Source organism: Folsomia candida, unplaced genomic scaffold (assembly GCF_002217175.1).
Source record: "Folsomia candida strain VU population unplaced genomic scaffold, ASM221717v1 Fcan01_Sc019, whole genome shotgun sequence".
In the NCBI taxonomy this organism is placed as follows: domain Eukaryota; kingdom Metazoa; phylum Arthropoda; class Collembola; order Entomobryomorpha; family Isotomidae; genus Folsomia; species Folsomia candida.
This window is the reverse complement of record NW_019091211.1, coordinates 2,395,750-2,421,888: the sequence shown is the minus strand read 5'-3', so window position 1 is coordinate 2,421,888 and position 26,139 is coordinate 2,395,750. Positions and strand designations below refer to the sequence as shown.

General features: G+C 36.7%; 2 protein-coding genes across 4 annotated transcripts; both read right to left on the bottom strand.

Annotated features, from left to right (window-relative positions):
- Window positions 1-1,549: 1,549 nt before the first annotated feature.
- On the bottom strand, window positions 1,550-23,895 carry LOC110857485 (piwi-like protein Siwi). 3 transcript variants are annotated; one of them, XM_022106074.2, is made up of 15 exons: window positions 23,769-23,895; window positions 22,960-23,019; window positions 22,130-22,210; window positions 12,953-13,164; window positions 12,396-12,633; window positions 11,792-12,145; window positions 5,445-5,852; window positions 4,657-4,828; window positions 4,401-4,545; window positions 4,027-4,187; window positions 3,509-3,639; window positions 3,261-3,429; window positions 2,675-2,796; window positions 2,422-2,594; window positions 1,550-2,126 (listed from the first exon to the last, which is right to left on the bottom strand). In XM_022106074.2, the coding sequence occupies exons 3-15, from the start codon at window positions 22,154-22,156 to the stop codon at window positions 1,859-1,861; spliced, it is 2,580 nt and encodes an 859-aa protein (XP_021961766.1). In that variant the 5' UTR covers window positions 22,157-22,210; window positions 22,960-23,019; window positions 23,769-23,895; the 3' UTR covers window positions 1,550-1,858. The 3 variants fall into 3 exon arrangements, with proteins under 3 accessions (XP_021961766.1, XP_035713880.1, XP_035713881.1); XM_035857987.1 differs by having other exon boundaries at window positions 22,970-23,019; XM_035857988.1 differs by lacking the exons at window positions 22,130-22,210; window positions 22,960-23,019; window positions 23,769-23,895 and adding an exon at window positions 21,207-21,352.
- Window positions 7,580-11,768, bottom strand: LOC118438167. Its single transcript, XM_035857986.1, has 2 exons — window positions 10,618-11,768; window positions 7,580-9,684 (listed from the first exon to the last, which is right to left on the bottom strand). The coding sequence occupies exons 1-2, from the start codon at window positions 11,563-11,565 to the stop codon at window positions 7,621-7,623; spliced, it is 3,012 nt and encodes a 1,003-aa protein (XP_035713879.1). The 5' UTR covers window positions 11,566-11,768; the 3' UTR covers window positions 7,580-7,620.
- Window positions 23,896-26,139: the final 2,244 nt, after the last annotated feature.

Sequence of the window (26,139 nt, the reverse complement as noted above, 5' to 3'; positions counted from 1 at the left end):
GAATCTGCAGCCTCTCAGGTCCGTGAATTCACGGCCAAAGCAGGTGAATTCACTGCCAATCCCTAGACTGACAGTGAATCTGCCCAATACATGCCTTGAAGTTTCACGACGGTGAAGAATCCCGTTACTTTCTCATCATTTCTCCATTTCATATATTTCAGTTTGGTTTTATCTGTACATATAAATAGTTTGTAAAATATGTAGAAAATTTTGTTTAAATTATTCGGGTTGGACATGGTTACATATATTGAGTATGCATATTATTTGCTTGCAATAATTCTAGAAATAGTGTAGATAATATTTACGATATTGACATGATAGAAATAAATTTCGTAAAAACTTCACAAGATGTGCATAAATATTTGTCAGTTTATTTTTGTATAATATTTATTTGGAAGAATTTTACGTTAGAGAAAATTATGACTTTTATCAATTTAGTTTTAAAAATGCTTGAAAATAAAATAGCTATACTATGTATGTTTCAATATTATAGAAAATTTTACTAATTTTTTTAACATTATAATTCGTGTCAACTCGGGATTGTCCAACAACTCGTAAGTCCTGCTCATCCTCAGCTCTTATTCATTCCACTTTCATTACACATGTGAAAAGACGAAATACGTACGTTATAATAATGGTTTCTAATTTCATATTTTGATTTGGAAACAGTCAATATAAATTTTTTTCGGATTATGATAATTTTTCGAATATTTTCCCATTGAGGATACATGCATAAGTTTAAAGAGAATTATGCACGATTTTAATTTATAGATGCTATCCAGCCACGATAATTATGTGAATATTATATGAAATCATGCGCCGATTTTTTTACAGAATAATAAATTGATTTATATCCAATTAATCACCAATATACTATTTCAGAATACAAGTCACGCATATGTTTTTATAAATTGCGTATATATACAGTAATATATACATTGAGTGCATATCGCTTAATTATTACTAGTTTACATAACTTTTTGTTATCACACATACATACATACATATACAATAACACAATTTATTTAACCCTTTATGTATGTATGTAAAACAGGATTGCACTGCTGACTGCAGGGTGAATTATTTTTGACTCATGTATATCCGCATAGCTTAAAATTTTGTAAACACATTAAATAATAATCATTGAAAAATTTTTGTAGAGCAAGGATTCTGAAATCAATTGCAATTCTAAGTTTAAAATATTTAAAAATAATTAAATGAATTATAATATTTTACATCTCCATTTTAAATTATGACGAATCATTTTAAAATAAGAAATATCAAAACCTCAAAAGTCTAAAAATATCCTTCACAAGTAATTAAGGTCAATTAAAATTTTCTTATTGTTTAAAGGTTTCATGTAAAGCTTTAATATTTTTTTGCAAACATGCCTGGCAGTGCAAGTTACATTTGTGTTTATTTATTTAATTGGATGGTTCGCACACAAGAAATATATTTTTTGTTAATTTTAATAAATATATTATTTTATACAATATAAATTTACGTTTTTGTTGACAAAATCTAGCATAAAATTATATAAGAAATAATTTTTTTTTGTAATTTTCTGTCAAGAAAATAAATACATGGGGCAGCCATGGACATATAACTTATAACTTCAAATTATGACGTATGACTTATTTTATAAGTTATAAGTCATAGAAACGCCATAAGGCGACGTATACTTATAATTATAAGTCAAGTTATACGTCATAATTTTAAGTTATAAGTTATATGTCCATGGCTGCCCCATGTATCTAATGTATATATTTTTGTATAATTTTGTACAATATTTTTTTGTATTTCTGAGCCCCTTGGTTTTTAAAAAATATAAAAATCTCGAAAGATCTCAAAATCCGATTTACAGGAAGTGAAGGACATGAGATAACTGTTCCCCACTTTTTGCCCCCTGCAACGCCATTCCGGTGAGGTAGGCGAGCTTGTGAGCGTACTGACAAGGGGCTGGGACGCTGATGGTGCCTGACCAGTTGAAGTACACGTGACATAATTTGTATGTCAGCTGCTGTAATTTGTCCGCGTTGAGACCCTGTTCGTCGTGCAGGATGTTGTACGACGTGGGCGATACGGTTCCTTGCCGCGAATATTGGGAGATAAGGTAAAAATCGAATCTGTAAAGAATAATAAATACGAATCTATAAGTTTTTGCACATAAATATGTAGTCATTTTTGCTAGTAAATTTCGCAATTTTGACAGGATTTTTAAATTAATTGATCAATATATAGTGCTGTAAAAAGTGTACTGAATTATTTCAAATTTAATATCTTGCTACTATGTTATACGATTTAATTATTTACATTTTACTAAATAAGTACATATATTTAAAATTTTGCCAAATTTTTGACAAGTCAAAGACAAATTTTATTCAAAAAATGTTTAAATAATAGCTAAATAAATTTGATTACCTTTCCGGCAAAGTAATCACGTCATCCACGATGCTACCCGGGTTCGGATTCTCGATCCGATTTCCGGGCTGATTTAGGGCGAAAATCCTGGTATTGATGCGCTTCGTGACAATGACAAAGCTGAATTTGGGCATTGGGCGGCCCCCATCGGCGTAAATAGTTTTAATGGAATCCTGAAGTGAACAAACCAAAGGAAAAGATTGTTATAAAATCTTTACACGTGCAAAAATTCAGCTATGATTGAATAATTCACCTGGATTTGTCTCATTTCCGTGCTAAAGATGTAGTTGAGCTGTCCCTCTCCGACCCCATCGCGATAAATAATGATCCTACTGGGCAATTCGTTATTCACTTGGGCGTAGGCGTATAAACATTCTGTTCAAAATGAAAAGGTAACCATTTTCAGTGATGATAAGGCACAGTGATAAGGTAACAACAATAATTTTTAGTCATGCTGACAAACAAATTTGTCAAAAACTGTAACAATAATTTCCGCAATTTCTTACAGTCCAGTTAACAATTTCTCCTCCGAAGTCGACCAATTTTTTATTTGTAATGGCAAAAATTTGTATTTTTATCATACAGTGACAATTTTTTTTACCAAAATATTTTTCTGTGGTAGAACATTGTCACACTTGATATACGTAATTTTAGAAACAATTTTCAAACTCGTAACCACGTAAGTTTTCGAGGATCAGCTTACGAACCAAAACATGCCTTTTATCTTATTAAGTTTTTGCATGTTCGTAAACAAAAATCGTAAATTCGTAATTTTCGTAAATGGTTACGGGCTTATGAATGGTTACGTGAGATTCCTCATACTTTCTGGAATAACTTACTTGTAAAATCTGCACAAAGATTGCTGCTGAGTTCCTCCCGAGTATTATGGGAGCTCGTGGTGCTGTAGTACTTGGTTTGATTGGCGTTCGTCGTGGCCACCAAGGCACCGATACTGGCGCCTCTTCCTCTCGCGCAGTGGTAAACGTCGAATCCGACAATCATCAATTTCTGGAAATAATTTTAAGAATTAATTTGTGAGGTTTTCAAAATGCATTATATTTAAGGGAAGTTAATGAGAGGTATTTACCGCAAGGGGAACTTGGACGACCCACGGTTCTCCACCAAGTTTCGCGTTAAGTTGGACAACGACTTTGGTCGCAATGCTTAACGCTCGTGTTTGATGGGTAATGTTTTTGATGACGAGACACTGGGACAGGACTGAAAATAGAAAATTCCGTCGGTACAATTTTAAAATAAGAAACAATTCACGCAAGCCTTAGCAACTTTGTAAAATCCATAAACGAAGAAATATTAGCCTACACATTTTTGTAATCAAGACTCAGATCAAGGGGGTATTTTTATATTGTAAAAGCTTGTAAGATAACAATGTTACCAAGAACTACGTGATATTTTTTTCATAGTTTTGAATTTCCTAATGAGCGTATTCACGACAATGTCTTACATATTTCGTGTAACAAATATTGTAGAAAATAATTTGCGAAATATGTAAAAGAAAGTTTGCTAAGTATTTAAATTTGGAGCAAATATAAAAAAGTTTTCAGGAAAAAAGTTTGTGAAATTTTGCAAAAAATTATTGTAATTCACCTCCATAGTCGATTGTGCATTTTTTCTTGACTGCAGAGTAGACGTCGACTTCTTGCTTGGCCAGGATGACGAATATCATCTGAATCCTGCGTCCATAGTTGGACATGGCCTGGTCAATCGCGGCCATGTATGACGGCACTCGGATATCGTTGATCCTCAATCTGGATAAAGAATAGAAAATAATCGCATACACTTTTTTTACATTTAAATTTTTACATTTTTTACAATTTTTTTGTAAGAATAATTCGAATGATTTTTTGTTTCTTTCTTCGCATACAAAAGTGTGTTTGCAAAGTTGTTTTTAGTATTCGAATTTTGTGTCGTTTTTTTTCTCTCAGTAATAAATATGAGAAATTTTGGGAAATAATGCTTACACTTCTAATGGCCTGCTCAGTCGAAATTTTAGTGGGTTTCCAACTCTTTGCAAGTTAGATACCAAGATTTCCACGGAACTGGCGTCCCTCTGCGGTACAATGATGACCCAATTGTCCAGCGCAACGGTGGAGAACATTTCCTTGTCTGTGTGCATAAAATTATGAAATTAATTAATCAATATACATAAAACAATTCGTTTTATTTACATGTTGATGACTATTGCAAATTTTAAATTATTGCAAAAATTTTACTTACTTCTGAAACTTTGGTCCCAATCCGAGCTGTTGTTCGGAAGGTCAAATTTAGCCTTCGCTAAATCCATGGTGGTTGGACCGAAAAGGATTTTTTGCTTCTCCAGGGTCCTCCCCTTCACGGGAACCAGCTTCTCGTTGAATTTGAGGCCCCAGTTTTGCAACTCTTTTTCGACCTAATTATTCACATAAAAATATTTAAATTCACGCCATGGGAAAAAATATTTAAAATTTCAGAAACTTAATCAAATTGTTTTTGAGTCACATTATAGATTTTAAAATATACTAATGATTCTATTACAGCATTGTGAAAGAACTTGGGGAGATTCACGCAGTAATTGGTAACTTGTAAACTCCGCAAGTTTTGTAAAATAATATTTCAGACTTTTACAAAATAAAAAGGCATCCTTAATATGAACAAAGTTATAAAAAATTGTTAGCCAATTTTCATTCGAAAATAGTAAAATTATGTAAAAGTTTGTAAGTTTACAGAATTTACGGATTTTACAATGTTACCAGGGACTGCGTGAATTGCCTCATTGTTTAAGTATAACTATTCCCTTAAAAACTATGTAAAGTTATATGTTGAAAATATGTATGGTTTATTCAAATGATTTACATACGAATTTTCAAGGGTAAAAATTTCGCCAGATTTTAACACTGTCTGATGAGATTTAGTGGAATTATTGACATTTACTTATTACTGAAATTTGTCAAATTTCAAAATTTTCGGTTTTTAAGGTGCGATAAAATTCTGGAAATGGGTTCAATCTCTTAATGTCATTAGCTCACCCCTGGCGCTGCCCTTAATCGGGTCATGAATCCCTTCACTTGTTCCACCCTGGTTTGTGGAGATACGTGCAAATATCCCGTGAGGCATTTCATTAGCTGGAAGTTGCTCCTCATGGCGTCCGTGAGTCCGGTCATTTGACAGAATTCGGGCACGAGTGAAATCGGACCGGTTTGACCGCGATGAAAATCTTTCTTTTTTGGTCGTGAGATAAGCATCGGTTGTCCAAGAACGGTGCAGGTCATGCCATACTTTTGCTTGAAGTAGTCAAAATAAGATGTTTTTCCTTTATCGGCATAGTCGAAGGTGGATTTGGGCGTCATATCCCAATCGATGTCGTCGACACGGTAGGTCTTCCGATTATAGTGCGTCATTACGATACAGCCGATCAGCTCGCGTTTTACATTTTCCTAAGGAATTTAGAAAAAAATGAAAATGTGTATTAAATTTTGGGACGTGTTTAAAATAATTTCAGAAATTTTAGTATTGTTTGAATTCTTCGGTACAGCTGCATTTAATAAAAATTTGTGTCAATTCACTCAGTCAGTCATGAGTAACTTTTTAAAATCCATAAATTGTATAAAGTAAGTTTATAAACTTTACATTATAAAGAGACACCCTTGATCTTATTAAGTTTACAAGAAATTGCAAAGTAGTTTTCTTCGGAAACATTTTTATAAAAGTTTGGGAGTTTACGGACTTTATAAAGTCACCACAGACTGCGTGAATTATATTTTACAAATATTTTACAGAATGCATAGTTGCATTAAGTTAATTTGACAGTTTGTGGCACTTAATTTTAATTTCAAGTAAATTGGAGTTTAGCAATTTGCATAGTTAGGAATTTTTATACAAATGATTTGAAATGTAGGATTGCTGGAATATTGCTAGCAAATTACATATTTTCTAAAATTTTATATATTTTCTAGTTGAATTTATTTGTGGATAAAACAAGTCGCCGCAGCATTAACAAAATTCCGAGTAGTTAACAAAACCTTGCATTAATTCCAAAATTCCGAATTGGCAAAAGGTCATATCAGACATCCGTTGTAATATTGAACATAAACTCCTTACTCATATTCTAATTTTGATTTCGTTCAAATTTTGTTGCAAAATGTGTCGCAAATGGTACCCACATTTAAGGCAATATATTGCAAACGTCGAAGAGTTGCGTATTTATTAACAACATTCCCAATTGGATTAAAAATTCGGAAAAAGTAACGGATTCTATCTAGCGATTCCGCTCTGTTATTAGACCTGTGGATTATACCAAAATTGAGCAAGATATGTACTGTGCGGGTGAAGCTTAGCACGTGAAAAAGCAGTGTTGGCCCTCACATAACAGGAAGAACTGAGGCGCGACACTGCTTTTTCACGCTAAGCTCCACCCACACAGTACATATTTATCTTGCTCAATTTTAGTGGGACTTAAAATGCTAACCAAAATTCCATAATTCGATCGTGGCATACTAATATGGAAAATGCAATTATTTTGCAAAGTTCAACATATTGGAAAATTGAGGTCCAAAATCAAGGCAGCGGCCAAATTCTAATCCAGTATAATTTTTCAAAATTATTTACTGTGATATTCGATTATTGATCTACTAATTTTTACGCAAATTTTAAGCTATATAACTTGAAAATCGTTGGAAGCCGAAAAAACACTATTTCATTGTATATATCTATCTTAATTATAGCGAAAATGCAATTATTTAGCAAAGTTCAACATATTGGAAAATTGGGGTCCAAAATCAAGGCATCGGGCAAATTCTAATCCAGTATAATGTTTCAAAATTATTTACTGTGATATTTGACCAACTTTGAACGATTATGAGACAAAACTCAAAATTGAAAGTAAAAATGATCTCGCTGGAAGATATTTTTAGACTGATAGTGATTTTTATTAAACAACTTGGTTTTAAGGTTTTGACAGTACATAGGAGACATTCATACATATGTAATAATATGTGGTCAGAAGTGACCATACAAACTACGCAGAGTTATGCTCAAACGAAGTGTCCCTTCTAATGAGGCATAAAAACAAAAGGACCCTTTTAATCCCTTGTCCTGGGCAAAAGGTTGGAAAATGCTCAGCCCTCATAAAAGTCGACAAACTTAAAAATTGATAAATATGGAAAACTTTGTTAACATGCATATTTTAACATCCTCCCTCAATTTTTAAAGTTCAATATCGGCAGTTTCCACTGGATTTGCCCTAACCGAAATTACATTTGGCCGGCTTTTCAGAAAAAGGAAAACACAAAGAGTGGCTTGAGCAACTATTATTAGTATGCAAAGGGTTAAGATCCATTCCATTGTTGACCAGGCTGGTTCATTGCTTGTGTGGTAGTGGATTGACCCTCCTTCGTCAGTGGAACCATTGATCATCAGACTGGTCCAGTTGAAACTAGGCTGCAAGTGCCAGTTGGCTTTCATCGTGAATAGTGGGTCGACTACTTCTTGGTGAACAAGGCTGGATTCAGTTCCTGAAAATTCAATATCATTTATTTTAAAATTAGCATTCATTGGAAGGATGAACACGCTAGCAGGGCATTGTTGCAGCTTCCTCTCAATGGTAATATTGGACCCAGGGCAGTAGATATGATATTGTCCATGGTGTAGTTTGATTTGTACAAAATCCCATGGTTCAGCAAGGTTCTTGTCATAACAGTGGTCTATGTCAAAGTGATTGGAGTTCTTTGTTTTCGCTGTTGGCGTGCATCCTCGAGTGGGCGAAACAATTAGGTCGGGGGTTGTAGGCTCCTTAACATTGATGGAGTATACGCAGTCATCTTTCGTAGAAAGGATGGCATTATGGGGTCCCTTGTACTTTAGAACGCAGGTTTCATTCTTCCTTTCAACTTTGAGATCGAAGGAGTCTGCCTCGATGAGTTGCAAATCTTTGTTAATTTCAGTTGCTGTGAAGTCCACATACAGCTTGGTTCTGTCATCTGATATTTCGCACTTTTGAGATTGTGCGAAGCTGACTGGGCAAGCATCACCACAGGGTAACGTGAAATTAAAGAAATCCATTAGTGGTGCGTAAACTTTTCCTCGCCGCCACTGTCTTGTTGCTTCTCTAATTATTTCTCTACCTATCATGAGGCGACTGGTACGGTAGGCAATTGCGAAATTGGTGTCAATGGATTTTCCCTTGAGTTCGTCGTGATCAAGCTGATGTAGCTGAAGCTGTTCTAGTGTAGCATTTAGGCTAACCTTAAGCTTCTCAATCTCTCTTTCCGATATTTCCACGCGACGTTCCAATTCATCCAGCATCTCTCTTTGTTCCGCTACTGTTCCTTGCAAAGCAGAGATTCTTCCAGTTTGAACAAACGAATTGATTGCTCCACCAACTGATAAGCCGGCTACAAGGACAGTCACACCAATTATTACTCCAACTGCAAGTAATGGGAGGACTCTCTTCACCCTTCGTCCAATCTCTCTGGTATGTCGCGAATTAATATGATCGGAGAATTTTCTTTTAGGGCACATTTTTTCTAGCTCATCCAGGAACATTTCGTCGTATATTTTGTTACATTTCTCGGTTGCATAGGCACTTAAATCCTTATGGAATAGATCCTGTGTTAAAATTTCGCACGGGTTCATGAATTTGACGAGCAAGTGGACTTGGTTATATCCCGTTGTAACTGGGATTGGACTCTTTTTCCATAGTAAAGGGATCGCATTCTGATGTGTCACCCCACAAACTTGCGTAATAAACATAAGAAGGATGGTGAGAAGGCTCATCAGTGAGAAGTTGGCTTGGAGGGGACCTCTCTTTACTTTAGTTGGGTTGTCCTTGCTCTCCTTTGTCTCATTTCTTTCCATACTGAGATCGTGTCTCATCTTGAAATGCTGGGTCTTCAGTAGTGGCTTAGTTAATCCATCTGCAATTTGTTCACTGGTATGTACATATTCAATTGCCAACTGTCCTGTACTAACTAGCTCTCTTGTGTAGTGGTACCGGACATCGATGTGCTTGGATCTTGAGTGCATCTCTGGATTTTTGACCAATTTTATTGCACTCTGGTTGTCAACATGAATTATTGTTGGGGACTCTTGTGGGAATCCTAATTCTTCTAGAAATCGTCGTAACCAAACGGCTTCACGCGCTCCAGAAGCGAGAGATATATATTCACTTTCCATTGATGACATTGAGACAATGGGTTGCTTTTGGCTTGACCATGAAATAACGCTGTCATTTAGCATGAAGACAAAACCTGTTGTAGATTTTCTATCCATCTTGTCGGAAGCATAATCTGCATCTGTATATCCCCTGAGAATCATATCCTCACACGGTTTGTATTTGATTCCGAGTTCCTCGGTGCCTTTTAAATAGCGGAGGACTTGCTTTGCAGCTTTCCAGTGAGTTTCGTCGTATGCGTGCATAAACTGAGACAGGCGGGACACTGCATATGAGATGTCAGGGCGTGTGCACTTGGCTAGGTAAATTAATGATCCAACGAGCTGTCGATACGGAAGGGTCTCGTTTATTGTTGCGGCTGGGACGAGTTCTCTTGCATGAGGTTGCATCGGCACATTCGTCGGGTTGCACTCCAGCATATTGTACTTTTCAAGCAGGTTACGGATGTAAAAAGGTTGTGACAAAAGTAAACCATCATTTCCATCTCTGATTATTTGCATCCCAACATAGGCTGTGGGCTCCATTATCGTTATTTCAAAGTAGGATTTGATTGCATTGATGATCTTCTGCACGGCATTTTTATCTTTTCCAATGACCAGTGAATCATCCACCCATAAGCTGAGATAAGTGATTATTGCATCAACATCTCCAACAAATATACAGGGATCGCAGTAACATGGGTGCAAGTCGAATTTCTCGAGAAATTCGGTGAATGTTTCATTCCAGGTTCTTCCAGCCTGTTTCAATCCATATAAAGCCTTGATCAGGAGGCACACGATGGAGTCATCTCCATTGTGGAAACCCTCAGGTTGTGACATGTATATGGTCTCCTTTAGAATCCCGTAGAGATAGGCTGTCTGGACATCCAGCTGTGCGATATGCATTTTCTTTGCTGCAGCTATACTTAGTAGAAGTCTTATGGACTCGTACCGAGATACGGCGGAGAATGTCTCAAAATAGTCGACGCCTTCTTTCTGTCTATGCCCTCGTATGACAAGCCGGGCTTTAAATCGATCAATTGTTCCATCCATTTTACGTTTAAGCTTGTATACCCATTTACTGTCAAGCAATCTTGCATTGGCTGGCCTCTTCACGTATTTCCAAGTCCCATTTTTCTTATGACTTTCAATCTCATCTTGCATTGCCTTTATCCATTCTTCCTTCTCTTTAGACTCAACGGCTTCTTTATAAGTTGAAGGTTCTTTGTCTGCATAAATGGCATGAGCTTGATATCTATCTGGTTTCTTAATTTTAGCTCTGTCTCTTAAATTGCGAGTGGTTCCTGATTTTTTACTTGTTTCAGGCAAGACAACACGTGTCGTCCCTTGCGATGGAATGCGAGCCGTGTAGTCTCTTTTTTCAGTTTTAACTTGGACTTCTAATTCGTCACCCATTTTCTCGTTGTCAGGTTGTACTGGCTCTGGGTCAACTTGATCAGGCTGTGGGTCCTCGGGATCGTATTTCTCCTCGTCCGTCCATTCTGCATCATCTTTTGCATCATCTTGTGCATCATCTTTTGCATCATCTTTTTCAGATTTGGATTCATCAGGTTCATCTCTTTCTTCTTCGCCATGTATCATTACTGTCGGTTCAAAAGCTTCTTCGTGGAAAGATACATTTCTTGCCTCAACCACTTGTCCGGACTCAGGGTCGTAAAGACGATATTTCTTGCTCTCTGATGCGTACCCACACAGGATAAGTCGCTCTCCCTTTGCTCCCCAGACCGTCCTTTTCTGGGCTGGTATATGTGCAAATGCTACGCTACCAAAGACTCTCAAATGACGGAGTGAAGGTTTCTTGCCAAATATTGCTTCAAATGCGGTTATATTTGGACTTTGCTTGTCCAGTATTCGGTTGTGGACGTAGACGGTGGTGGCAACGGCTTCAGCCCATAAAGATTCGGGTAATTTAGCTGCCAGCAGAATAGTTCGAGCACAGTCTTTTAAAGTTCTTATTTCACGTTCGGACCTCCCATTCATTTCTGGATTGTAGCTGACGCTATTTCATTGTAGCTATTTCATTGTATATATCTATCTTAAAAACATTTCTTCAAAAATTTAAAATACATTTTCGTAATTAGTTTGTCCTAAAGTTACAAACTCAGTCTTGAACTTAAACAACTACAGCGATATTTTAACTTTGCACTAAAATCATGAAAATTCGCACTTTGAAATTTTTCACTAAAAATTTAGCACCAAAACGTACCCTAAAATCTCCCCTTGCTGCTATTAAGCTATCCATCACGTGCAAGCAGGTGTCTCTCCGGATGACCTTGTGCGTCAGTTCGACGCCGAGTAAGATGTCATACTCATGGTTCCGAATGGAGGTCTTGTATCCAGGCCAGAGTTCGAGACGATGCGCGTTGATGACGATGGCCTTGTGGCGATCGTAAAAATGGCGTCCAAGTTCTTCCAGCTCCATGAACTCGAGGCATTTTCGCATCAAGATGTTGAAAACCTGGAGATACATGACATCCGTCGGGGTCAAGGTGGCGACCAGGTGGATGGTCATCTCCACCTTGGATTTGTCACTGTCTCTCACGGAACAGACCACGAGGGGCTGAAATAAAATAAAAAAAATATAAATTTCAAAATATAAAAAAGTGAAACTCCGTAAAAATTAGAACGCTTGGTTTTCCAGCGGAAACTTTCGCGTTTTGGGCAAATTACGGTGCCTAAAACTTGCCAAATTGTTCGCTAATGCCGCACTAAAAGTTGTTTCAAATTAACATGGTCAAAAACTAATCTGGGTTGAACATGGTTTGCGTACCCATTGTGAGATGACCTATAGCGATTGGAATATCACTTACATCTGGTGAAATCCTGTTCGAAACGTAGAGCGAGCTCCCATCAAAAATATAATTTCCGCCAAATTTATCCTTATGGTTTCTGAATAGTTGCTTCTTTTCCCTGGTTTCAATATCGGCCGGGGCGAAGTCCACCCTGTAGTGGAAAATCCCCCAGTCCGTCCTTTTGTCCAGGGTGAAGTAATTGCTCAAAAATTGCATGGGTGCTCCAGTGCTGCCTTTCTTGTCTTGGACGGCTCCCCTAAAAGACCATCAAAGTTTTTGAAATTCTGCAGGAATTTTCAAAATTTTGAGCTACAGGGAGGCAATTTATAAAATTTTTGGTAACTTGTGAAATCCGTAAGTTTTGTAAAAATAATTATAAAAATAATTTAAGTATGTTTACAAAGTAATAAGAAGTCAATGATCAGAACAAGTTTACAAAAATTTGTAAGCTTTGGAAATATTTCTAAGTTCATGGATTTTAGGGATTTTACAAAGTTACTAACGACTGCGCGAATCATTTAAGGTTAAATTTTAGGAGATAAAAAAGTCATTTCTAAATTTTCATAATTTTTTACCGGGTGGGGACCAGGTCGAACTTTTCCAGTTCCATTTGACGTCTGTCGACTCGCGGGCGTCCCCTTCCAGCCCGAAAGCCACCCCGTTCTCCACCACCACTTCCCGTGCTACGGTCGGTATCAGACCTCTCGCGGTTGGGTGGACCACCGTTGTTATGACCTCGTCCACCACGATCACCCCTTCCACGGCCTCGGCTGCTCATGTCTGTACCCTGGAGGTAGAAAAAGTAAAGTAACATTTAGGAGAAGGATTCTTGAGGGAGAGCATAATTTTAGAAAAATGTGATATTCACGCCAACTTTGTAGAATTGTAATATTTATGAAGAAGGGTTGCATTGCACCCAAAACTTTGCATAAACATTGCTCAAATTTAATGCACCACCGAATTAGCTGAAATTTCCCATAAATTTTAGCTGAATTCCATACCTGCATTTTCTTACCCATCGTCCAACTAGGTTGGGAGAACACTTGGCGCCGCGAAGCGCCGCCAAATTTTATTCTTACTTATTTTTCTTTTTTAAAAAAATTAAAGAAAGATTTTAAAAAAAAATAGAAAAAAGTAAGGTTTAATTTAAGCAAAGTGACCGGAACACCTTAGAAAGACACAAGCAGAACATAAAACTCGGGTCTTAGAAAGACACTAGCATAGCAGAACACTCAGGTCTTAGAAAGACACTAGCATAGCAGAACACTCAGGTCTTAGAAAGACACAAACAGAACAGAACACTCAGGTCTTAGAAAGACCCAAGCAGAACAGAATACTCGGGTTTTAGAAAGACCCAAGCAGAACAGAATACTCGGGTGTTAGAAAAATGCAAGCAGAACAGAACACTCAGTTCTTTGAAGGACACAAGCATAACAGAATACTTAGTTCTGAGAAAGCCGACCAGAACAGAACAATCGGGTCTTAGAATGAGACCAGCAGAACAGAACACTCAGGTCTTAGAAAGAAACAATCATAAGAGAACACTCAGTTCTTAGTAAGCCAAGCAGAACAGAACACTCAGTTCTTAGAAAGCCAAGCAGGACAGAACACTCTGTTTTTAGAAAGCCAAGCAGAACAGAGGTCTTAGAAAGACACAAAAAGATAAGAATATTCATATCTTAGAAGTTCTAAGGATCAACAAGAATTTGGTCTTACAAACACAAAGGAGGAAAAGAACACATACATCTGAAAATGGCGTAGGAAGAACAAAATTCTTAATTCAGGTTTTTGGAAACCCCAATAAATTGTCTTAGAAGGGGGAACAGAGTTCTTTTGGAGTCTAAAATCATAATTAGGGCATATCGTCTATTCACAACCAATTTACGGCCGTATTCTGAATGCAAAATTTCCAGCCTGAGTGGGAGTGGCCACTCACTTTTTGTATTCTTTAACATGGTGAGTGGGAGTGGCCACTCACACTCAGGCTGGAAATTTTATATTCAGAATACGGCCATTAGTCATCGAATCATCCGAAACCCGTACTACGACCATTGTTTTTATGGATTTGAACCAAGTTAGATTTTGGGAACGCAGAGATGTGATAATTTCATTGATGAAATTATCTCTATACTGAAAATTGCCTAGTCTACATAAAGATTCCACTACCATCGAGATTATTGATTCCGGAAATCATTATAACCCTGGCAGGAGTCTTCAAGTTTTAGCTGCATATATTTATTAGCAAATCTTTAACTAATATGAACACCCTTATACCACAAAAAGGCCAATTGAACAATTGTCAAAACCGAGGCGATCATAATAGTGCAAATATGGCACGCGAATATGTAGGGTTTAAGGTTTATTAGATATCGACTATTGGAGAAAAAAATTAGCTGGCCTGCATAGCCTTGGCGTGAGTGTCACCGAATAAATATCACTAAATTACTTATGGATATTCCGAGATATGCTTAATCATAAGTTTCAACTACGAATCACAGTTTTTGAGGAAAATCCTGTCAAATAAAGAAAGGAACCTGATTTGAATCAACATTTTTGCATGATCACCAATATCCAAAACATTTAGACAAACAAGTTTCTTTCAACTTCCTAGGTGGACAACATCGCTATACCCCATCCACTCTTAAGTTTGACCGCGATCCATGACCTGTGTAATTTGACATGGTAGGAAGTTGTTGATAAATCCTCTGGGGTAGTGTCGGTGGAAATCATACCAACCAGTTTTTGCTACGGAGGATTAATTTTTCTCCATTCGTCGCCAATAATCCAACTTTTCGCAACAACCATCCAATTTTGCGATTTTCCGCCGGCTTGCGAAGTGTTCTCGCTGATTTTTCGCAATTAGCGTTTGAATTTTTCCTGGGTTTTCGCTTTCGAGTGAAGGTTTCTTTCGCACAAGGCTGAAATCTTATCGATTTCTCGCAAATAGGGATATTTGGAAGGTTGTAAGGACGCCTTTCCCAATCTTAACCGTGGCATGACTAGTAGTTCTACAGGGGGTTTAGTTTTCATGAACAGCTTCCGTTGATAATTGACACTCACAGGGTTGCATGAGTGAAGAAATCTGTTTCTCGAAGTATTTGACGGATCAACTTTGCCGTAGTTCTCGTCGCAAATGATGATAATTTTTATTGACACACTCTAAAGAAAGTTGTAGAAAAATTCCACAAGGTTGTGCAAAATTTTTTCCAGGGTTGGGTAAAAAAGAGAATGACACAACCGTTGGACAAATTTTACTCAACATTGTTGAGTAATCGTTTTGCACAACTTCGAGGTGAAATTTACTTACAAAGGGGTGGGATTTTTACTCAACTCGAAACTAAAAATTGATCAATGAATGACTAAAATTCACTCTTTGGTTGAGTAAAGTTTACTCTTTATGCCACAGAATATAGATTCTACCAGAAGAATCGATCTTATGTATTCGAGTGACGCTTATGGAAGAACGGGGAGAGCCAACCAAATAACTCGGTGTACATTTGGCCCACCTGGGGGATGGCACCTCCGCATCATCATCATCACCACATCTCCTGGCATCAAAAAATGATGATGAAAGCACATAGGTGGCGGTGGCACCCCCATTTGTGCACACCCTCGTAGAGCATCAAATTTGTACAGACGCAGCTCAGAATGGTGTGTTCTGGTGCAGAAATCGGGGTGCCACCGCCACCTACGTGCTTCCATCATCATTTTTTGATGCCAGGAGATGTGGTGATGATGATGATGCGGAGGTGCCATCCCCCAGGTGGGCCAAATGTACACCGAGTTATTTGGTTGGCTCTCCCCCGTTCTTCCATAAGCGTCACTCGAATACATAAGATCGATTCTTCTGGTAGAATCTATATTCTGTGTCTTTATGCTGACTAAAATACATTCTACCATACAAATTCACCATTCTATCATTCTATCATACAAACCTTTGAAAATTTGAAGTATCTAAATCTGCTTATTTCTAAAAAATAGTACGGGAAACCTATGCAGCTTATGCAGAAGAATTGGAGTAGCTGCACATGAAGGTTGTGGCGAATCATGGCTTCAAAGAAATGCCAAAGAAATCCAAGATATCTTGATTTCTAGGCCGATCGGAAGAAGTTTAAAATATATGTCCGACAAAGTGGAAAGACGTTGGTTAAATGCGTTACCATTATTTCGGTTAACCACCGAGCTACGGGTCGTAAGCTAATTGAAAGTATTTAGATTTGAAAAGCTAGTTGAAAGGGAGTAATTATAATGTGGACTGAGCAAGCACACAAATTTAGTCAGCACGAAACACAGATCGTATTTCCACAGTGAGAAAGACTGACCAAACGCATGGGCAGTTTTTTATACTTCTGTAATTTTATTGGTGTGCATAAGACGTTTGGTTGATAAAAATCGGTAAAAAAATGCCCAAACAATTTCAATCCGAAGCCCGCCATCTCATTACACATTTTTCCGAAGGAAGATTGTCACGTATGAAAATTATCGAGCAAATCTAAATTTGCTAAATTTATCTAAACTTTTTCTAAATTTATCTAAAATTTATCTAAATTTATCTAAATAAATTTATCTAAATTTCACATTATCCGGATGCAGTGTGGTTCGTTCCCCAACATATCGTTGACTTAATTCCGCTTTAATTAGATGAAAATACATATTAGCGGGACTGTCATCCCCTGTAGGGTTTCAGCCCCCAAAGAATTTGATTTGAAAAATCGACGCCCTGACAAACCGAGAAAATCCCTCGACCCAAGCTCAAGTTGGAAACGTTGTTAAAGTATTTATGTCAGCTTCATGTGAGATAGGTGGTCAAGAATTAACTTAAAAATGGTTTCGAAAATAACCAAAGTTCACATCGTAAATTACTTTATGTCGAAAATCTCAAGGTAAATGACCCAGTACGCAGGCGAGTTAAAACAAAATCTAGGAATTTCAGAATTTTTCGTGATTCTCTGCAACCTGTGCAAAGTCCTGAAGTCTTGTGGAGTTTAATGGATTTGGACTACTAAAGCAACGGCTTTATCTGAGACGAGCTGCGGATTTTTTTGGTGTTTTGGAAAATTCCTAAGGAGTAGTTAAAGAAGATTATCCTCGAAAATATAGGAAGAGCAATGAATTCCCGGAAACGGAGAATTGGTTGTTTAGTCAAAGGTCTCAGGAACACCTTAAACAAGTTTTGAGGTCAGTTGTAAAGACGGTCGAAATTCGAGGTACCACTGCTGTATTACTTTGTTTTATGTATGCGTAGGCAATTTTTGCGTTTCATGGTTAAGCAAATCATACTCTCGTAAAATGTTAAATGAAGAGAAATTTAAATTTGAATGTAGCTTACTCTAAATAAAAATGAGTAAAATTTACTTAAGGTTGAGTAAACAAAGAGGAACCAACGGGTAAAATTGTTCTTCGTTAAAAGCATGCCATCAATTTACGCACACTTTTCCTGGTCAACAGCTCCAACTTCAAAATGATTTCCCGTGCCCATAACGTGCATATTAAACATACACGCTTAAAAATCATGTTAACTTGTTACAAATTCAATGTGCCCGTACTGAGGGTCAGGCGAGATTATAGAACCTGACGAAAACTACTATTTTTGGGCGAAATATTCGTTGCTGGATATTTTGAATGATTTCATCGTATTCCTCATCCTTTTCTCATGAGGAATGAAGTTATCATTACCAAAAATTCAGGCTTTTAAAGCCGGCAGCAGATTTTCTTTGAACCACTGTTCATCTAAAAGTTTGCAAAATGCATAAAAAAAATTTTATGTCCATTTGAAAAAAGTGTCGATCTGAAGTTTCAAATCTAAACTAAAGCACTGGAGGCGCATAACCGGACGTAACTAGTTTATCTTTATGCAAAATAATTTAAATTCCGAATATTAAAAAAGGAATGGCTGCGAACTGGGTAGTAATCCGAGCGTTGTCAGAGAAAAAGTTTCGCGTCAACCTCATATCTTCTGATCCTCGCTGAAGTTGTGCATATCTTGGTGAATAATTCAGTTCAGTGCACGCCCAGGGACCTGACACTTCGTGGCCAGTTGATTTTGGATTGATAAAAAAATCCTTGCCTTGTCCACATCAATTTTTCTCACGTGCGTCGGGTTTCTTACCGTCCGGGGAGCATGTGTTCGACGGATGTGGCGCCGTCAAATTTCTTGCCTGGTTCCTCTTTTCAACTGAATCCTTTATTTTAGACATTGGGCCATTAGAAATGATAATGTTTTCATCCTGGAGTTGGTTTAGTATTTTTTTGTACGTCATTATTGCTTGGCAAACTGTTTTTACAGCATGGAGCTCTTTGGGGTTAAATTTTGGACCCGTTTACAAAATTTCGAAATTGAGCTTTTGGGTCACGGCGCAGCTTGAACCAAGCTTCGAGAAAAGTTTCGAATATTTGGAATTAGCGCCATTGTTTAGCGTATATGGGCAAATAGCGACAGGTTTTATAATCTCGCCTAACCCTCAGTAATTCTGGATTAAGTAGACAGTACTAAATCCATATTAACATTAGTTTGAGTAAGAGTAATGTTTATACACTAATTAACAAAAACTAAAATTTCCACTATTGTATGTACTATGTGGGGTGACCAGACTACTCATTAATAGAGACACCCAGGCCAGCGGCGGTAGCGCATTTAAGGCTAATTGCCGACTCGTAAAATTTCCACTATGTTGAGCAAAAGAGAATGACACATCGAAAGGGTACAATATATCCAACCGTTGATTAATTGATGCGCAACTTTCGATAAATTTTGCACAACGGTTGGACAAATTTAGGCTTTTGGTTGCTTTATAGTCCTCTTTTTTGCTGAACCTGTACAAAATTTCACTTACTTTTATTTAGAGCACGTATATTGAAAATGGGAAATTAGTTGGTGGAACATAAGGGAAATCTTCGAACGTTTTCCAGCGTTGCAGTCTGCAACTAATCTAATCTGCAAGTTGCAGGCCTTGCAGGTAGACTAGTTGCAAATTAAATTAAAAAGTTCTCAGAAGTATCCGAAAAATCTCCGGAAACTTTCGAAATTTCTCCGAAATATTAGAAAATTTCCAGAGAACTCAAAAAATACCGAAAAAATTCGAAAGTGAAACCCTTTTCGGAGAACATTTGCGGAATTCGTTGGGAGAACACTTGTAAGAAAATGCAGGTATGCTGAATTCGCCACCGGATGAATTTTTTCCAATTTTAGCCTTTTCAGCCACCGATTTAGATGGTGGTTACCACAAATTTAGATGAACTACCATCACCATATTTCATGACGATAAAACATAGGTATACATGTTTTAAAAAAATATAATCACCATAATCTCAAGAAATCATGCTAATTTCCTTATCACTGCATGTACCTATGTATATATTCGTATATCATTGACTAGACTGGGCAGGAGAAGTGACGTATGTATTACCTTTCGGCTGGTCATCACTACTCTCACAGTCATGCAGTTAAAATATATCTATCAGAACAACGTTTTTTAAAACCAAAGAAATGACGTGTTCGCAAGTTTTTAATTGGACCAGTGATACTGAATTCTCTCTTTCTGAGGAAAATTCTCCCAAATTTTAGAAGCTCAAGACCAGTTGCGTCTAATATTCCTTTAGAGAGTAGTGGGATATCAGGCTTAACTGGATTAATCCTATTCGAATCCGACAGGGTAGGGTTGGATTGGATTGGAGTTTTTTCTGACCCAATAAAGTTGGATCGGATCGGATCTGATTGGATTTTTTATGACCTGATCGGATCGGATGTCGGATTGGATATAAAAAAAACATCAATCCAACTACACTATGTATATGTAGAAAGCAGTAGGAAATCGAATTTAATCGGATTAATCCAATCCGAATCCGACAGACTCGGATTGGGTCGGATTATTTTAGGACCCGACCAGGTCGGATTGGATCGAATTTTTTAAGGATCCGACCAAGTCGGATCGGATCGAATTTAAAAAAAAAACATCGATCCGACTACACTCTAGTTTCCTGTGCTAATAATGCTCATTAAACGATCATTTGGCATGCAGAATAAATCCATTAAAAAAATTCTACTCGCTGAGAAAAGGGACCAGGTGTTATTCGCTGCATATGCAGTGCGTTTGACAGATGCGGAATGGACTTCTGACTTTCACAAGCACACAATGCTTCTCTAAAATTGAGCGCACAACTCTGTCCAGTCACGTTATGTATGTACTAGCCGATCCATCATTTCTGTTAAGGATTTAATAAGACCTTCTCTACCCGTTATCCAACAACGGATCAATTTGCTCAAGACCTACATTGAGTGAGACGCCAGAGGCAGAAAGAATGCAATATGAGACATTTTGGCTGACTCTTCTTTTGTTCAAACGAAAAATGCTCAACAATATTTGTAACTTTGCAAAGCATACTGTGTCCACTTGCCTCATTAAATTTACAAACGGTAACGAAATGGAAAGTACATAAAATATGCAGTAAAAAACGTCAAAAAACCAGAATAAATTTTGTCTCAAATAATTTTACGACTCATTACAAAAGTCCTTCAAAGTTGCCAAATAAATGATGCAAACAGGATAACTCTACCGCCATGATAATAAATTTAGTACCACTCTGGTAATATTTTTTACCCCCTGGTTCTTATTACCAGCGGGGTAACAAATTTATTACCACTCGGTAATAAATTTATTACCAGTCGGTAACAAAATATTACCATGACGGTAAAGTCATATTATTACCGCCTGGTAATGACCTTGTTACCTGAGTTTTGATTTACAGCGCAGTAATAATTTTAGCAATTAACTACTTAACTACGGCACAGAATTAATACCAGCTTTTACAATGAAGCTACACCTTACTCACCCTTCCGGAAAAGTATCCTTACAATAACCCCTTAATCCAGAATTGTCCTTAAAACCCGTCCAATTTTTAACCACTTTCCGTAGAACTAATTAGACTCCAAACAAGGCGTGTCCCTTCAGCTCCGAAGTTTAAGAATGAGCTGTTACATATATTTTGCCACGTCACCAACGCTTTAACAGACCCGATTTCTTAACCTTCTCCTAAATACACATGCACATACATAACCGTACTTGTGTTTTATCACCAGCTCCTTCAAATCCTACAATATTGTGTCCATGACTAACTGAGCTAACAATCCATGTTACTAAATATGGATAATAATCTGTAAAATGATATCGACATATCCTACCCCGTGTCACACTCAAGAAAATACAAAAGGCCAAGTTTGTGGCACGTATTTAAATAAATATGTATGTATGTATGTATGTAAATATGTACATATAGGGGCTGCAGGAGTGTGGGGGAATCGGGTGCACTGTGTCCCAGGATTTTGCAAACTTTTCCAGGTTGCAAAACTCTTTTCAATCGTGCAATTTATTGTCCCCGTGGTTTCTAGGCTCCTGTGTATGTATGTTGCCAGGAAGACAAAACCAATGTGTAAATACATATTATCTCGGTTTTTATTGCTCATTGTCAAATTTCAATTGCCATGCTTTCGTTCTTCACTGGTTGGAAATATGTTTTCATGTTTACGACGAAAGAAAATATTTATGCTGGGGTCGTTTCGAATAAAACAACTCATGAAACATATCGTAAAACTCGTAAGAAGACGTAAAAATACTTAGAAGACGCACTTATATAAGCGATTTTACGTCGTGTTTACAAGGGTCCAATTACCATGTGGAGACTTTGCATGTGAAATAATTTAGTCCAATATGCAAATTTCGAATACATATTTATTATTTATAATTTATAAATCTTACATTTCCATTGGTGGGATGGTCACCCATCTTGGTAACTTTCGAGCTGTTGAAGTTTCTTCAGTGGTTAAATTTCATCTAAATCTGAAAATTAGAGTAATGCAGGTTGTAAAATTTATAACAATTATTAATGATTTACATACACAAAAGAACGATGATAATATATTAATTTTGTGATTTTTGTATGCAACAAAAACAAAACGAATATCAAATAAATAAAAAATTTTGAGTGAAACTTAGGAGGTGAGTTACACCAAATTATGCTACCTGATCACACATGTAAATATTTACATGAAACTAAAAACAAGTATCGGTTCAGGCGTTCTTGATTTTGTGCATGAATTAATTGTCTAATTAGTGTGCACGAAGTAATTAATTTGCCATTAACTAATGGTCCCACTGGGTCATATGCATAAAAATATCTAAGTAAATGCTTTTACTCCAAAATGTCTGTGGTCAATTATTTTTTTACGCTGGTATTATTTGATACGCTAAACGACACAAATCCATCGAAATGTTTCGAAATTTCAAATTGAATTTCACGTTTAAATCTGCTCATCGCTACCAAATCACCAGTGTGGTTAAAGTTTTTCTAAACCAAATTACCGTTAGTTAGATAAAGCGTTTGATCTTCATGCATGCGAAATCACCATATGGAGACCGTGCACAATTCATGTCATCAATTTGCACTTGTCGTAACTCACAAAATTTATGTAATCATGCAATATGAGGAAAATAGTGCATATGCCCTTTCAACCAAGACGCTTTAATTAATGACATGCTTTACGCGTGGTCACCAATCGGTCTACATAGATATACAGTATATCATATACCTTTACTCACAATGTGTGGCATCCGAAGTATAACTTCTCATCCCAGCCTTGTCAGCATTACTGCAAATATTTTAAAGAATTTATAACACATGGGCAAGATTTATGCAATTATTATTTTTTATTTATTTACAAAAATTAACAATTAAGATGCCAAAATAAGTATGCAATTATAAATATTTGTACAAACTTCTCAATTAAATTATGACCCAATTTATGCAGGGTTTTGTAGTATTCATGATTCCTTCGTATCCTTAGTATTATTTTAATATCGTAAAATAAGTTATGAAGGTTACGAGATTTTGTAAGTTTTGAGTAAAATTTTTCATTTAAAATCGCGTTACTAAGGCTACGATTTTTGCGAAGGTTGATCCCTTCTTTTTTCTTCGTAAACTATTTTACGATACTAAGGATACAAAGACAATTGTGAATACTTCCACTGTAAATTTAACAAAACTTCCAGAGAAAATTGGATCACAAACTTTTGTACAATTCACGTCTCAAATGTGTCCTTTAATTTTGCAACATTTTGTACACAGCAAAGTATTTTACAAAATATGTAGATTTTCCAATTTTACAAAGAAATGCGCTAATAACGTATTGGTTTATTTTCTGTCACAAAATTTCTTTGTTCATGTCGTACAAAAATAAGAATTCGCAAAGTTTTAAAAATCTTGCTACATAAAACCAGAAACATATGTGCTGTTACTTATCACTCCTCTTTAAACCAACTTGTAAATTAAACACAGTTCGAAATTAAATTGAGTACACAATTTAAATAATTTTATGTTCTTTAACAAAATTTTACACACCTTTTTCACAAACAAAGCAATAACTTTTGCTTCCACGGTATCCAGTTTACACAATGTGTAAAACTACAATACCAACTCAAAACAAACCAAGTGTAGTACTGGGTTCGATCCAAGTTATCAAGTTTTGCGCTCTTCATTCCCCTTTCCTGTAAAAGTTGCTGGTTTGGTTGGGGGTTATGGTGCAATATAAATAGAAGAGCTTTCTATGTAATACAATGTATATGCAATATTGCATATGTACCATTGGAAATGGTTGGACAGGGTGCCGGATTAGGGATTAGTTAGGTCGATTATCTCTCGTGTGAATTTCATATGGGTGTGAATTCTTTCATGGAGACATCCTTTGAGTCGTATATGTACATATGTACATCCATTATGTTTCCTAGAATGTACTAAAAATTTGGCACAGTTTCATGCACATATGCAAAATTTAGCTTTATTCAGAAATTTTAATGGATTAATAATCTATTGGTTTGTATATAAGTACATACTAAAATTATGACAAGTGACTCTAATGACAATTAAGCGTAATACAAAACCATACCCTGTGTCCGCCGTGCAATGCGTAGTGTACAGTGCACACTATGCACTTATGTTCCCATGGCTTCTAACGTACAAACATGTACTTAAGTATGAAAGTACATACATACATGTGCGGCACATGTATGTATGTACTTTCATACTTATGTATATATATATACATATGTATCTATAGGTTCCAATGACATCTAATGTACATAAGTATTTATTTGTATGGTGCGTCTATGAGATGCACATGTCTATCTAGCACATTCAAATTTCCACCTAATTGCACAATTTTCGCTATGTTATCTCATTACGATGAGCTATGAAAAATATCCGTTCTTGTGGCACTTTTTCTATCTCGTTATCTGAGATTGCCGGACAACTTTTTTCGATTTAAAAACGAATGGAAGGGGCGCACATAGTTTTGGTACAAGACTCCATTCAAAGTAATTTTTGCAAAAAACATTATCGTGGTGCCGTTTCCACTACCGTATATATATATTTCCCAGCTTTGTCACAAAGAGCTCCTAATTATGCTCATCAAAAATTGCAATTACTGTTTTCAACTTATTGCAATTGTATTTTAAATAAAAAACGTCATGTTATCTGGGTATGTCCCCTCCAGTTATCATTATACAATTTTCAATGCTTGAAAACCTTGTGCAGTTTGGTCTAACCCAGCATACCCGGGTTCCACCAGAACTGGAAGTCTGTTCAGTCTTGTAATAATTACGCGCAAAAAGCTCTCATGAATTTTTAGTTACAAACCATCATGCCGAGTTGTTTTTACTGAAGATTGGTTTACTTGATCTTTATGGTGCAAAAAGAGAAATACGCAACCCTGTAATTGAGCTTAATTTATTGCTTTTTAAGTGGTGGAATCACTTTATGCGGATGCTCTGTCCGTCCGTTGCATGTGTTTCGCATGCGAGGACAATGGAATCTTTTGCATTCAAATAGTCAGACTACATACAAGTTTTTTTAACCTTGTGACCTTGACCCTTGAGTCTGAGGAGTTAACAATTAGCCTTAGATGAACAACCACCGCGGCCCTGGCTTTCTCTACTAATAAGTAGTCTGACCACCCCATAAAGTATCTGACCCTTCAGGGTCATACAAAAGGTCACGAGGTGTTTTTAACGCAAAATATGTTATGTGGGGTATCGAATGAAAGATCTTACGAGACGAGGTCATAGCACCATTTTGGACCGTTGATCTTGTGATTATCTGCCGTTACCTTAAACATTAACAGTATCATAACGACGGATTACATTAATATGCAATTTGTTTTCGCTACTTTTTTATATTCCGTTTTTATAAAGGTTCATCTCTCTCAAGGACGCCAGCGAAAATAAAGAGTGTCCTGCATGCAGCAATAAAAATTTTACCCAAAAAATGAAACGGAGTCAACATTTTAAGTCTCCCCTAATTTAGGGCCATTCACAAACAATAATTAGATTCCAATTTAATTCCAATTACATATTTTGGTTCATTACATTGCTACCTTTCGCATGCAGCACGTAGTGCTCGAATCATACTCAAACTTTAAACCGGTGACATTATTTGCGCATGGTACATCACCCCGGGCAAGACACAGGGGTCATTGTATTTACGTAATTGCATGAAGTCCCCTTCCCCAAAATAATGGTTACGGTTGGATTTGGTTTTATGGCATATTAGGGTCTCCCAAGTTAAAGTAAAAAAGTAGATTACTGTAAAAAAAATCTGAAAAAGCGAAAAGCTAAAAAATCTGAAATCCGTTTTTTTCGCTCAATACTTGACTGTCCCGATTTTTTATCGCTTGAATACTCAGGAGCAGAGAATGGGTGGTCAGGAGACTTTCGAG

Excerpts from the sequence above, each read along its gene's own strand:
- LOC118438167 (XM_035857986.1), bottom strand. The coding sequence starts at position 11,565 with ATGAATGGGAGGTCCGAACGTGAAATAAGAACTTTAAAAGACTGTGCT. Across the intron at positions 9,685-10,617 it reads TATACAAGCTTAAACGTAAA|ATGGATAGAAAATCTACAAC; the intron begins ATGGATGGAACA and ends GCTTCCGACAAG.
- LOC110857485 (XM_022106074.2), bottom strand. The coding sequence starts at position 22,156 with ATGGGTGACCATCCCACCAATGGAAAT. Across the intron at positions 12,146-12,395 it reads CGAACAGGATTTCACCAGAT|CCCCTCGTGGTCTGTTCCGT; the intron begins GTAAGTGATATT and ends ATTTTATTTCAG. Across the intron at positions 3,430-3,508 it reads TCGTCCAAGTTCCCCTTGCG|AAATTGATGATTGTCGGATT; the intron begins GTAAATACCTCT and ends AATTATTTCCAG.